Genomic DNA, 15,367 nt, shown 5'->3' on the forward strand with positions numbered 1-15,367 from the left:
GAAAATAGAAAAAAAATGACAGCACCTTCCATATTAATTTGAAATAAATACAAACAAGTACCAAAGTGACTACCTCCAAATGATACAACTCTGGTCTGCGGGCATTAGTCTGGTACCATCAATCATTAGTAGCAAACAAAACACTCACTTGTTTTGGAAGATGCTGAATCTGAAGGTGAAATATCTGATGTTACATCCCACTGTATCTGGCTTAGAAAGCTCTGAATCTCTGAGGCATCATAATTCTCATTTTCTACAGTTACTTCTGATTCTGGAAGGGATCTGAAATGAGAATAAAGATGATCTGGGCAACAGCACTGTGTTGTATTAATAACTATACCACCTGAGTTTAGACTTCAAACAACAATGAAGCATACAGAGAAATTTATCCGCTATTTGAAGAACACATGCATTACAAGACCACAAACTTTGTTTCCTCCTTTGTATCAGTTTGTGCTGCTGCACTTGAACCAGGCACTATCAGATAACAGACCCAGGTGGGCTTGGAGCTACTTCACTTAAACAAATCTACTTATGAATAAGAAAAAGCATCAGAATCCAGTGTAGTCATAAAGCACTAAAACACACCCATTCACATACCTTGTCTGCACTGACCACTAAACAGCCATTTACATTCGTCCTGGTTTACTGTACCCATGATTTTATCCAGAATCTATGACTCACCCAATCAGTAGATAAATTTATAGTGACCAATTAACATCAACCAGATTATTGGGATAAGGGAGGAAACAGGTTTGCTAAAGCTGTTGGGAGTGGTTTAAATTAATATGGCAAGGATGATGTGAACCAGCATGATCGAGCTGAAGATCAGTCAGCTGGTTTACTAGCAGATGGATGGGTGTAACATGAATATAAGCAAGGACAAGCCAGTGATTAGGTACACGTAAAGACAGAGCCAAGAGTTAAGTTTAACCACAGGCAAAATTCAAAAGGACAAAGAATGCAGGACTGAGGGTGCTGTAGTTAAATGAGTGTAGCATTTGGAATAAGGTGGATGAACTTGTAGTGCAATTAGAGATTGGTCTGTATGACGTTGAGGGCACCTCTGAAAGAATGCCATAGTTGGGTGTCTAACATCAAAAAATATACTTCACATTGAAAGGACAGGTAGGAAGGGCACAGTCGGTGGTCTGGCTCTGTTGGCAAGGGATGGATTTATATCTTTAGAAAGTGGTGACAAAGGGTCAGAACAACACTCTCAGCACGCTGGAGGAACTCAGCAGGTCGGGCAGCATCAGTGGAAACGATGAGTCAACGTTTCGGGCCGGAACCCTTTGTCAGGACTGAACAAAGAAGGGGGGGAAGGATTTGAAGAATGCTTGTAGGTTCAGTTGAAAGACCAGTAATTTGAAGGACTGGGGGAGGGGAAGCAGGGACGTAACACCTGGCAGCGGAGACACATTCCCAGGAAGGAGACATGGCTGTGGTAGCGGGTCTGAGTCAGGATGTGGTCGAAGAGTTGGAGAGAAGCGGAGATCACAGAGGGGCAGCAGTGAGAGAAGGTCTCACTGAATTCCCGTTGAAGAGAAGATTTAAACTTCTTCAGGGTAGGCATACCTCGAAGAGACTTCGCAGCAGAGTAACGAATCATAAACACAAAATAATGTGCAGATGCTGGGATCAAAGCAACACTCACAGCACGCTGGAGGAACTCAGCAGGGTCAGAGAATATTGAATCTTTGTGGGTGGAGTTAAGAAACTGCAAGGGTAAAAATTTTAATGGGGATATACAAGGGGATTGGGAAAATCAGGCCGGAGTCACATCACAAGAAAGGGAATTTTTTGAACCCCTATGAAATACCTTTTTAGAGCAGCTTGTGCTTAAGCCTACTCGGAGAAAGGCCGTCTTAGGTTGGGTGTTGTGTAATAGCCCAAATATTAATGTAAAGGATTCCTTAGGAGGTAGTGGTCATAATATGATTGAATTCATACTGCAATTTGAGAGGGAGAAGCATAACTCACATGTACAGTATTGTAGTGGAATAAAATAATTACAGCGGCATGAAAGAGGACTTTGCCCAGGTGGATTGGAGCGGGATACTGGTCGTGATAATGGTAGAGCAGAGACAGCTAAAGTATCTGGGAATTGTTCACAAGGTGCAGGATAGATATGCCCCTCAGAAGAACTTCTCAAATGGCAGGGCTAGGCAACAGTGGCTGACATGGGAAATTAAGGACTATGTAAAAGCCAAGGAAAGGGCACACAATGTAGCAAAAGAAACTGGGAAGTCAGATAATTGGGAAGTTTTAAAAATTCAACTAAAAGCAACTAAGAAAGCCATAAGAAAGGAAAAGATAAAATATGAGTCAAACTAGCCAATAACACAAAGCAGGATACTAAAAGTGTTTTAATATTTAAAAGTAAAAGGGAGGTGAGAGTTGATATTGGACCACTGGAAAATCATGTAGGTGAGGTAGTAATGGGTGACAAAAAATGGCAGATGAACATAATGGGTACTTTGCATCAGTCTTCACTCTGGAAGACACTGACAGTGTGCCAGAGTCTGTGAGTATCAGGGAGCAGGAATTGAATACCATTACTATTACAAAAGAAAAAGTACTAGGCACACTGAAGATCTTAAGGTGGACAAGTCACCTGGACCAGATGAACTACATCCCAGAGTCTTGAGAGAATTTGCTGAAGAGAAAGCACATGCATTGGTTATTATCTTTCACGAATCACTTTATTCTGGCATGGTGCAGAGGACTGGAAAATTGCAAATGTCACTCCGCTATTTAAGAAGGGAGGAAGGCAAAAGAAAGGAAATTATAGGCCAGTTGACCTAACCTCAGTGTTTGGACAAGTGTTGGAGTCCGTTATTAAGGATGAAGTTTCATCCTTAATAATGGAGACTAATGATAAAACAATTCAAAGTCAGTATCCTTTCTGTAAAGGGAAATCTTGCCTGAAAAATCTATTAAGAGTTCTTCAAGGAAGTAACAAACAGGGTGGACAAAGAAGCAGTGGATATCATTACTTGGATTTTCAGAAACGTCTGATAAGTTGCCTCACATGAGGCTGCTTAATAAGATAAAATCCTATGGACAGAGGAATGGCTGACAGGCAGCAGGGAGTGAGTGCGAATAAAGGGGGCTTTATCTGGTTGGCTGCCATTGACTAGTGCTGTTCCTCAGGTGTTAGTATTGAGACCACTTCTTTTCATATTGTTTGTTAATAATTTAGATAATGGAATTTATGCTTTGTGACAAACTTTTGAAGATACGAAGATGAATTGCAGGAGGACTTAAACTAATTATAAAAAATGGACAAAATAGTAGCAGATAGAATACAGTCTTGGGAAATGTATAAAAATGCATTTTAATAAAAGGAATAAAAGTGTAGACTATTATCTAAATGGGGAGGAAATTCAAACATCAGAGGGTGCAAAGGAACTTAGGAATCCTCATGTAAATTAACCCAGAAGGTTAAATTTACAGGTTAAATCTGTGGAAAAGAAGGCAAATGCAATGTTGGCATTCATTTCAAAGGAAATAAAACATACAAACAAGGAGATAATGCTGAGGTTTTATAAGAAACTGGTCAGGCTGCACATGGAGTATTGTCAACAGTTTTGGACCCCGTATCTCAGAAAGGATGTGTTAACTTAATACTTTTTACTTTATTATCACCAATCAATTGATACTAGAACATAAAATCATCACAACGATATTCGATTCTGCGCTTCCCGCTCCCTGGATTACAAAAACGATAATAAATATTAAAAGTTTAAATTATAAATCATAAATAGAAAATAGGAAAATGGAAAGTAAGATAGTGCAAAAAAACCGAGAGGCAGGTCTGGATATTTGGAGGTTACGGCCCAGATCCAGGTCAGGATCTGTTCAGCAGTCTTATCACAGTTGGAAAGAAGCTGTTCCCAAATCTGGCTGTATGAGTCTTCAAGCTCCTGAGCCTTCTCCCGGAGGGAAGAGGGACGAAAAGTGTGTTGGCTGGGTGGGTCATGTCCTTGATTATCCTGGCAGCACTGCTCCAACAGCGTGCGGTGTAAAGTGAGTCCACGGACGGAAGATTGTTTTGTGTGATGTGCTGTGCCGTGTTCACGATCTTCTGCAGCTTCTTTCGGTCTTGGACAGGACAACTTCCATACCAGGTTGTGATGCACCCTAGAAGAATGCTTTCTACAATGCATTTATAAAATTAGTGAGGGTTTTAGGGGACAGGCCGAATTTCCTTAGTTTTCTCAGAAAGTAAAGGCGCTGATGGGCCTTTTTGGCAGTGAACTCTGCTTGGTTGGACCAAGTCAGGTCATTTGTGATATTGACCCCGAGGAACTTAAAGCTTTTGACCGGTTCCACTTGCGCACCACCGATGTAAATTGGGTCATGCGGTCCGCTACTCCTTCTGAAGTCAACAACCAATTCCTTCGTCTTGCTGACATTGAGGGATAGGTTATTCTCTTCGCACCATGTCACCAGGTTCTTAATTTCCTCTCTGTACTCAAACTCATCATTACCCGAGATACGGCCTACTATTGTTGCGTCATCAGCAAACTTATATATTGAGTTCGATGGAAACTTGGCTATACAATCATGGGTGTACAGTGAGTACAGCAGGGGGCTGAGTACATAGCCTTGTGGGGCACCCGTGCTCAGAGTGATTGTAGAGGAGAGCTTGTCCCCGATTTTTAGAGCCTGGGTCCTGTCTGTGAGGAAGTTGAAGATCCAGCTGCAGATCTGAGTGCTAAGGCCCAGGTTCCGGAGCTTAGGAATCAGTTTATTTGGAATGATGGTATTAAAGGCAGAGCTGTAGTCAATGAAAAGGAGCCTTACGTATGCGTCTTTATTCTCCAGATGTTCTAAGGAGGAATGTAGGGCCAGAGAGATGGCATCTACCGTTGACCTGTTGTTCCGCTGGCAAATTGCAAAGCACGGAGGTTGACTGGTAGGCTGTGGTTGATGTGTGCCATAACCAATCTCTCGAAGCACTTCACAGCAATTGATGTCAGAGCCAGAGGTCGATAGTCATTCAGGCACGCCACCTTGCTCTTCTTCGGCACTGGGATTATCGTTGCCTTCTTAAAACACGAGGGGATCTTAGACTGAAGCAAGGAGCAGTTGAAGATGTCAGCAAACACTCCAGCTAGCTTACTTGCACTGGCCTGGAGAACCCATCCTGGGCTACCATCTGGGCCCATTGCCTTCCTTGGATTTATCTTCAGGAATAATCTTGCATAGAATATGTTAAGTTCATCAGGAAGAGAAGCACCACAGTTATTGATATTCCCAGCCTTTTCTTTGTGCCCAGTGATCTCATTTAGACCCTGCCGTTGTCTACTGGCATCCCTCTGGTTAGCCTGGGCTTCGAACTTGGCTCGATATTGCCTCTTGGTGCCCTTAATGGCTTTCCGGAGTTCACACCTGGATTCCGTGTAGCGACTGGTATCCCCAGAACTAAAAGCCACAGCTCTAGCCTTCAAAAGGGACTTGACCTCATAATTCATCCAAGGTTTCCGGTTAGGAAATACCTGGATCGTCTTGCGAGACACACAGTCCTCCATGCATTTCTAAATAAAGTCCATGACAGCCGAGGCATACTCATCGAGGTTAGCTGCCGAGTCCTTGAATACTAACCAGTCCACCGATTCAAAGCAGTCATGGAGGACCTCATCCGTTTCCTCCGTCCAACGCAACACTACTTTTGACACCGTGACTTCCCGCTTCAGTTTCTGTTTATAAGCCGGAAAGAGGAGTACGGTCTGATGGTCTGATTTTCCGAAGTGAGGTCGTTGGACGGAACGGTAGGCATCCTTGACTGCTGTGTAGCAGTGGTCAAGTATATTTGGGTCTCTAGTGGGGCAGGAGACATGTTGGTATAACTTTGGCAGTGCCTTTCTGAGGTTGGCCTCGTTAAAGTCCCTGGCTGTAATGAGCAAAGCCTCCGGATACCTGGTCTCAAGTTCACTGATGTTGGCATATAGTATGTTCGGAGCACACTCCACGTCCAGACATTGGAGAGAGTCCAGAGGGGTTTCCTGATAATGATTTAGAAATGAAGAGGTTAACATATGAGTGTTTGGCAGCTTTGGGCCTATATTCACTAGAATCTAGAATGTGGGGTGGGGGGGGGGTGGTGTGATGATCTCATTGAAACCTACCAAATATTGAAAGGACTATATAGGGTAGATGTTCAGAGGATGTTTCCTGTGATGGGGGTATCCAGAACTAAAGGGCACAGTCTGATAAATGAGAGGTAAGGAGGAACTTTTAGCCAGAGAGTAATGAATCTGTGGAATGTGCCACAGATAGCTATGGAAGCCAACATTGTGGGTATATTTAAAGCAAAAATTGATAGTTTCCTGATTATCAGGACATCAAAGGATATAATGAGAAGGCAGGTGTATGGGGTTGAGTGTGATTTGGGATCAGCCATGATAGACTGGTGGAGCAGAGTTGATGGGCTGAATGGTCTAATTCTGCTCCTATGTCTTATTCAGCTCAATAAGACTGTCAATTTAATATATCCATTACTACTTTTAAAAACTCTTCTTCACATTAATCCAATTAAGTAACTCAGAACATTCTCAAGAGGAGGTTGATGAAGAAGTAGTGCAACAAGATTTTACTTAGAGCAAGCAATTTTCACAAAATATTGGTGGCTACGTGTACAACATATGCAGCCCATCTCAACTTACAAATATCTCTGATCATCCTCTCTTGTTACTTAAGTACTTAAGTTGACCCATCACAATTCATTCACTTGTTACTGATAGGTAGAAAGGAGATAAAGGTAAATGTTATTTAGCACACTGTGAAGTGTAAGCTGAAGGATGCATGCATTAGAGTTCATAGAGTCATAGGAAACTACAGTGCAGGAATGGTTCATCCAGCCCATCTAGTCCATACCAAGCTATTAATCTGCGGAGTCCCATTGACCTGCAGCTGGACCATTCCATTCATGTAATTATCCAAATTACTCTTAAACGATGAAATCAAACTCAGTTCCACTGGCAGCACATTCCACACTCTCTCCACCCACTGAGTGAAAGTGCTTTTCCTTATGTTCCGTTTAAACTTTTCACCTTTTGACCTTAACCCATGACCTCTAGACGAGTCTCACCAATGTTTTGTATGGCTTCACATAACATCTCTACTCCAGTTTTGATACTGATTTATGAAGGCCATTGTGCCGAAAGCTCTCTTTATGATCCTCTCCGCTTGTGACATCACTTTCAAGGAATTACGGTCTGCATTCCCAGATCGATGTTCAGCTGCATTCCTCAGTACTCTACCACTCACTGTGTAAGTCGTACCCTTGTCCTCCCAAAGTATAAAATCTCATATTTGTCTGCATTAAATTCCATCTGGTCCACATCCCACAGCAAGCTTTGACAGTTCTTTTCTACAAATGCAATCTTGGTGTCATCCACATATATGTTGATGTTGATCAACCGGATTATTGGTATAGATGACAAACAGTAAGTTTGAGCTCTGATCCTTGTGGCACACCACTAGTCACAGGCCTCCAGTAAGAAAAGAAACCATCTACCACACTCTTGCAAAGACAGTGTCATATTTGAGCTGCTTGTTTTAAATGGGAATTAAGATAGCCTTAAAGAAACTGCCTGATTATATACAGTTCCTCATACAATAGAACTTACAATGACGATCCCAGGAGGTAGACTCGCACAGCTCGTCGCTGCTCATCTGTGTGCTGAGGGCATCGCAGTGATCTACAAAAATAGTCAATAAGTAATTAAACAAGAACATACCAAGTACTGTACACATAGCGAGGGCTACTGAGGTGACTTTAAACTAGAATGGTTAGGGGGAGGGAATCAAATTACGGAGACTAGGAGAGGGGAGGTTGGTTCACAAAAAGAGAAAGCAGCTAGGCGGTGTGTGAGGGAGGATAGGCAGATAACAGAGATCAGAAGCAATCAGACCAAAAATATAGGGGATAAGGAAGAAAAAGATAACAAAGTTCTTTGCTCCATTAAGTATAAACAGAGAGTGGGAGGTGGAGAGTTTCTAAAATGCATCCATTTTAATGCAAGGAGCATTGTAAGAAAGATGGATGAGCTTAGAGCATGGATTGATACCTGGAAATATGATGCTGTAGCTATTAGTGAAACGTGGTTGCAGGAGGGGTGTGATTGGCAACTAAATATTCCAGGATTTCATTGCTTCAGGTGTGATAGAATAGGAGGGGCAAGAGGGGGAGGTGTTGCATTGCTTGTCAGAGAAAATATAACAGTAGTGCTCTTGCAGGATAGATTAGTGGACTCATCTAGGGAAGACTATTTGGGTGGAATTGAGGAATAGGAAAGGTGTTGCAACGCTTATAGGGGTGTATTATAGACCACCTAATTGGGTGAGAACTGGAGGAGAAACTTTGTAAGGAGATAGTAGATATTTGTAGTAAGCACAAGGTTGTGATTGTGGGAGATTTTAATTTTCCACACATAGACTGGGAAGCCCATTCTGTAAAAGGGCTGGATGGTTTGGAATTTGTCGAACGTGTGCAAGATAGTTTTCTGGAGCAATACATAGAGGTACCAACTAGAGAAGGGGCAGTGTTGGATCTCCTGTTAGGGAATGAGGTAGGCCAGGTGACGGAGGTATATGTTGGGGAGCACTTTGGGTCCAGTATTCACTATACCATTAGTTTCAGTATAATTATGGAGAAGAATAGGACTGGTCCTAGGATTGAGATTTTTGATTGGAGAAAGGCTAACTTGAGGAGATGTGAAAGGATTTAGAAGGAGTGGATTGGGACAATTTGTTTTATGCGAAGGATGTAATAGAGAAATGGAGGTCATTTAAAGGTGAAATTTTGAGGGTACAGGATCTTTATGTTCCTGTTAGGTTGAAAGGAAAGGTTAAAAGTTTGACAGAGCCATGGATTTCAAGGGATATTGGAAACTTGGTTTGGAAAAAGAGAGGGTTCTTCAATAAATATAGGCAGCTTGGAGTTAATGAGGTGCTCGAGGAATATAAAGAATGTAGAAAGAATCTTAAGAAAGAAATTAGAAAAGCTAAAAGAAGTTACGACGCTGCTTTGGCAAGTAAGGTGAAAATAAATCCAAAGGGTTTCTACAGTTATGTTAGTGGCAAAAGGATAGTGAGGGATAAAATTGGTCCCTTGGAGAATCAGAGTGGACAGCTATGTGCGGAGCCAAAAGAGGTGGGGGAGATTTTGAACAATTTCTTTTCTTCAGTATTCACTAAGGAGAAGGATATTGAATTGTGTAAGGTAAGGGAAACAGTTATGGAAAGTATGACAATTAAAGAAAAGGAATTACTGGCGCTTTTAAGAAATATAAAAGTGGATAAGTCTCCGGGTCCGGACAAGATATTCCCTGGGATCTTGAGGGAAGTTAGTGTGGAAATAACAGGGGCTCTGACAGAAATATTTCGAATGTCATTAGAAACGGGGATGGTGCCAGAGGATTGCCATATTGCTCATGTGGTTCCATTGTTTAAAAAGGGTTCTAGGAGTAAACCTGGCAATTATCGGCCTGTGAGTTTGATGTCAGTGGTGGGTAAATTGATGGAAAGTATTCTTAGAGATGGTATATATAATTATCTGGATAGACAGGGTCTGATTAGGAACAGTCAACATGGTGGAGGGTCATGTTTGACAAACTTTATTGAATTATTTGATGAGGTTACTAGGAAAGTTGATGAGGGTAAAGCACTGGATGTTGTCTATATGGACTTCAGCAAGGCCTTTGACAAGGTTCCACACAGAAGGTTAGTTAGGAAGGTTCAATCGTTAGGCATTAATATCAAAGTAGTAAAATGGATTCAGCAGTGGTTGGATGGGAGACGCCAGAGAGTAGTAGTGGATAACTGTGTGTCAGATTGGAAGATGGTGTCTAGCGGTGTGCCTCAGGGATCTGTACTGGGTCCAATGTTTTTTGTCATATATATTAATGATCTGGATGATGGGGTGGTAAATTGGATTACTAGGTATGCAGTTGATACTAAGATAGGTGGCGTTGTGGATAATGAAGTAGGTTTTCAGAGCTTGCAGAGAGATTTAGGCCACTTAGAAAAGTGAGCTGAAAGATGGCAGATGGAGTTTAATGCTGAAAAATGTGAGGTGCTACATTCTGGTAGGACTAATCAAAATAGGACATACATGGGGAATAGGGGACAAGCTCTCCTCTACAATCACTCTGAGCACCGGTGCCCCACAAGGCTGTGTACTCAGCCCCCTGCTGTACTCACTGTACACCCATGATTGTGTAGCCAAGTTTCCATCAGACTCAATATATGTTTGCTGATGACACAATAATTGTAGGCCATATCTCGGGTAATAATGCGTTTGAGTACAAAGAGGAAATTAAGAACCTGGTGGCATGGTGTGAAGACAAGAACCTATCTGTCAAAGTCAGCAAGACAAAGCAATTGGTTGTTGACTTAAGAAGGAGTAGCGGACCGCACGACCCAATTTAAATCGGTGGTACGCAAGTGGAACAAGTCAAAAGCTTTAAGTTCCTCGGGGTCAATATCACAAATGACCTGACTTGGTCCAACCAAGCAGAGTCCACTGCCAAGAAGGCCCACCAGAGCGTTTACTTCCTGAGAAAACTAAAGAAATTCGGCCTGTCCCCTAAAACTCTCACTAATTTTTATAGCTGCATCGTAGAAAGCATTCTTCTAGGGTGCATCACAACCTGGTATGCAAGTTGTCCTGTCCAAGACCAAAAGAAGCTGCAGAAGATCATGAACACGGCATAGCACATCACACAAACCAATCTTCCGTCTGTGGACTCACTTTACACCGCACGCTGTCGGAGCAGTGCTGCCAGGATAATCAAGGACATGACCCACCCAGCCAACAGACTTTTCGTCCCTCTTCCCTCCGGGAGAAGGTTCAGGAGCTTGAAGACTCGTACGGCCAGATTTGGGAACTGCTTCTTTCCAACTGTGATAAGACTGCTGAACAGATTCTGACCCGGATCTGGGCCGTACCCTCCAAATATCCGGACCTGCCTCTCGGTTTTTTTGCACTACCTTACTTTCCATTTTTCTATTTTCTATTTACGATTTATAACTTAATTTTTAATATTTACTAATTTTAACTATTTTTAATATCTTTAGTCATAGTCATACTTTATTGATCCTGGGGGAAATTGTTTTTCATTAACATTTAATATTTATAATCCAGGGAGTGTAAAGCGTAGAATCAAATATCGCTGTGATGATTGTACATTCTAGTACCAATTGTTTGGCAACAATAAAGTATAAAGTATGGTAAATGGTAGGGCATTGAAGAATGCTGTAGAACAGAGGGATCTAGGAATAATGGTGCATAGTTCCCTGAAGGTGGAATCTCATGTGGATAGGGTGGTGAAGAAAGCTTTTGGTTTACTGGCCTTTATTAATCAGAGCATTGAGTATAGGAGTTGGGATGTAATGTTGAAATTGTATAAGGCATTGGTAAGGCCAAATTTGGAGTATTGTGTACAGTTCTGGTCACCGAATTATAGGAAAGATGTCAATAAGATTGAGAGAGTACAGAGGAAGTTTACTAAAATGTTGCCTGGGTTTCATCTCCTAAGTTACAGAGAAAGGTTGAAGAGATTAGGTCTTTATTCTTTGGAGCGTAGAAGGTTGAAGGGGGACTTTATAGCGGTGTTTAAAATTATAAGGGGGATTGATAGAGTTGACCTGGATAGGCTTTTTCCATTGAGAGTGGGGGAGATTCAAACAAGAGGACATGAGTTGAGAGTTAAAGGGCAAAAGTTTAGGGGTAACATGAGGGGGAACTTCTTTACTCAGAGAGTGGTAGCTGTGTGGAACAAGCTTCCAGCTGAAGTGGTTGAGGCAGGTTCGATATTGTCGTTTAAAGTTAAATTGTACAACTATATGGACAGGAAAGGAATGGAGGGTTATGGGCTGAGTGCAGGTCGGTGGGACTAGGTGACAGTAAGAGTTCGGCACAGACTAGAAGGGCCGAGATGGCCTGTTTCCATGCTGTAATTGTTATATGGTTATACATCAGTCTGCATGTGAAGTGTTCACTTCTAACCACACACAGGAGTTGCTTCATCAGAAACAGCCCATCTCATGACACAGAAACATGGGCAATTCCATCCAACGTGATCCTAATAGTATTAACAATCCACAGTAAATGAACTACAAAAATTGGTACTCTGGAATTCTCCATATGGATTGTAAGTTGCCTAAGATTTCCAGCATCTGCAGCATTTCTTATAGCTGTATATATTTAATATCAAACTAAGAGAATTTTTAATAGGATTAATAATGACTTATTCATTGATGTATTATCATAAGTTGCTAGCTGCTCCTCAAAATATGAATTAAGGTTTCTTAGACTGAGCATATTAAAAAGTGACCTGGGTTTTTAATAGATTATTATTTTATTAATGAAACCTTGTCTTAGTAGTTTTACCCATGAAATGATACAGTAGAGAAAATGATCTGGTAATGTACAGTTTGATATTAAGTTCTATTCCCTTATTTATTCCACTATGGTATTTTCTCTTCAAGCATTTTCCTTTGAATTGAATCAGCACCTTTGACCTTGCAGATAATATATTTATAAAAATTTGTAATTTTATTCCTTTTTTCTATTTCCTGTTCTTCAATGTGCATGTTCTCCTTTTGAATTCATTTATCGAATGTTTTTGACCGTCTCTCCTAGAATAACCACAGCTCCTCCAGTACTCAAAAGAGCCTCAATCCCTAGTACTGTTTCCACAGTACTGTAATTCTCCCCAAAATGTGGTGCAAGAAAATAATATCCTCCCTGAGATCTATCCAGTTGTGTTGACTGCAGTCAACTGGATCGAAGAAAAAAACCAACTACTGGAAGAATGCAGATAAAAACAATCTGCTGTAGATTGAATTTGGGTTTACAGTTACTTCCTTGTTTCTGTACCATGCTTTTCCTTAGAAAGTTAGTATAATCTTTTTTAAAAATCTTATTTTGTCCTGTTCCTCCAGATATGTGTAGTAACCACCAACTCTTTCAAAACTATACCATTTAGTTTAGATTATCTTAATTTACCTACCAATATTAATCCTCACAGATTTTATTTGTTATGTTAATGGTATTTTAAATGTCACTGAGCTTTATTTCTATCTTCTATTCAACATATTCATTCTAACTTTATTCCTCCTTATGACTATCATAACTGACCTCAAAATCCACAGACACTGTTTACCTTACTGAGTTTCTCCAGTGGTTTGTATTTTCTTCAAAAAAAAACATACTACACTGAGTGTTAGTAGCTTGGATGTCCCTTTTCTAACATTGGTGTCCAGCAGATGGCAATAGCAAATACTTTAATAAATCTCCTTGTGCAGGATTCCCTAAAGGTTAATTTGCAGGGTGAGTCTGTCGTGAGGAAGACAAATGCAATGTTAGCATTGATTTCAAGAGGACTAGAATATAAAAATAAGGATGTATTGTTGAGACGTCATAGAGCACTAGTGAGGCCTCACTTGGAAAATTATGAGCAGTTCTAGGTCTTCGAAAGCATGTACTGGGGCCGGCTGGTGGCGCAATGACAGGTTCCCAGGTTCAAAACCAGTCGGGTCCGCTCGCGAGTACGCTTTCCATCCGTGCTGGGTTGAGTGTCGAGAACGCAACTCGACCGCGTAAAATAAAGGGAAAATACTGTGAAAATGTCTGTGTGAGGAGTGGCACGTCACACAGTCTCTCTCTGTCTCGCTCCACACCTTGTAAAGGCATGAGAAAGACATTATCACAGACTCGCATGCAGGCACATGTAGATGCACATGCGCAGACTCACATTCACTCAGGCACATGCCCAAATAAATAAATAAATAAACAAACAATAAAATCAAGTACAACACATTGCACCGTGGGAAGACAAATATAAAGGGGTAATATTTAACCATTCTCATGATCTCTTAAAACATTAATGTACAGAAAAGTTTTGGACTTCATGTCCTTAGCTCCCTAAAAGTGGTGACACAAGTGGGTAGTGTGACAAAGAATACATATGGCATTCCTGTTTTCATTGATGAAGGTTTTGAAAACAGAATCAGGAAGTTGTGATGTAGCTGTACAAAACTTTGATTAGGCCACATTTTGAGTACTGTATAGTTCTGGTTTCCCATTACAGAGAGAAAGTGTAAGTTCTGGACAGGTGCAGAGGAATTTCACCAGCACACTGTCTGTATTAAAGAGTATAAGCTATAAAGAGAAGTTGAACAAACTTGGATTATTTTCCATAAAGCTTTTCATTGTAGTCCTTATAGGTTATAAAATAATGTGATGTCCAGATACAATAGACTGCCAGAATAGAAATGCTAAATACTATAGGATATAGCTTTAAAGAGAATGCTTAAAAGTGATAAGTGCCTTATTTAAATAAAGTTGTAGATGTCTGCAACACTCTACTAGTTGTAGTAGTTGAAGCATATACCAGTGAACTTTAGCAGGAACATGAATTTGCAGGCACTGGCAGATACAAATCATGTGCAGACAGATGGGTTGTTTAATTTGGCATTGTGGTTGGCACAAACATCACGCACCAAAGACCTTGCACTTGTGCTGTGGAGTTCAATGTTCCAAAATGAAATACATGCTAAAAAAATTTGAGTAGAAAGAGATTATTCTTTAGAGACAGGTGATGTTGCTAAGCAGTAATGAAAGATTTGCACAACATTAAAATGTTATCTAGATCACGTGGATCATAATAACATTTTACAGAGAACACTTCAGAAACACAATGATTTTCTTGTGTTACACTATAGGATGCATATGGAGAAGGAGCAGGGAATCAGTAAGAGCAACCTCTAAATGTCTACATTTATCTGTGCATGTACTTACTCCAGAAATGAGTGAAGATCAAAACAAAACTAGAGACTGGAAAGCTGAAATCAAAACATAAAATTCAGGAAAATCTCAGCATCTGTGAAAAGACAAACAGTTAATGTTTTAAGTTAAGGACTATCAGTATTGAGAAAGAAAGTGAACAGATCTGTCTGGATTGCAGAGAAGTTGAATAGCAATGAATGGAATTGGGATTTTTTGCAACAGCGTTAAATAATGTAGCCACTAAATGGGCAGTTAAGCTTCTTTGTGTAATGTATTGCTGATGTTGTTAAGATCAGGTAACGTGCCTCATGCACAATGCAAAATGGACTAATAATGTCTCATCTTTCATCTGGGCATATAGGGCTCAACATCAAATTCTACAAGTCTAGATAACTTGATCTTTCTTTCTGTTTGCTTCAGGACTATTTTCCCTGAGATTCCTCCATTTGTTTCACTTATATATTTTGGCCTGATGGGCAAACATATTTCACAACATCGGCAAATATACACAAAGGGCATAAAACACCATTCTTGTCTACATCATTTCAACTTATCACAGAA

General features: G+C 40.7%; 1 protein-coding gene across 1 annotated transcript in view; it reads right to left on the reverse strand.

Moving 5' to 3' along the window:
- The window catches only part of LOC134341067 (ataxin-7-like protein 3), a 94,509-nt gene that overhangs the window by 10,381 nt on the left and 68,761 nt on the right, over positions 1-15,367 (reverse strand). The window contains exons 11-12 of the mRNA XM_063038817.1: positions 7,641-7,712; positions 149-282 (exon numbers count right to left, since the gene is read on the reverse strand). Of these exons, the coding sequence (XP_062894887.1) occupies positions 149-282; positions 7,641-7,712 (206 nt within the window). The remainder of the gene's footprint in view (positions 1-148; positions 283-7,640; positions 7,713-15,367) is intronic.

Source organism: Mobula hypostoma, chromosome Y, assembly GCF_963921235.1.
Source record: "Mobula hypostoma chromosome Y, sMobHyp1.1, whole genome shotgun sequence".
Lineage (NCBI taxonomy): Eukaryota > Metazoa > Chordata > Chondrichthyes > Myliobatiformes > Myliobatidae > Mobula > Mobula hypostoma.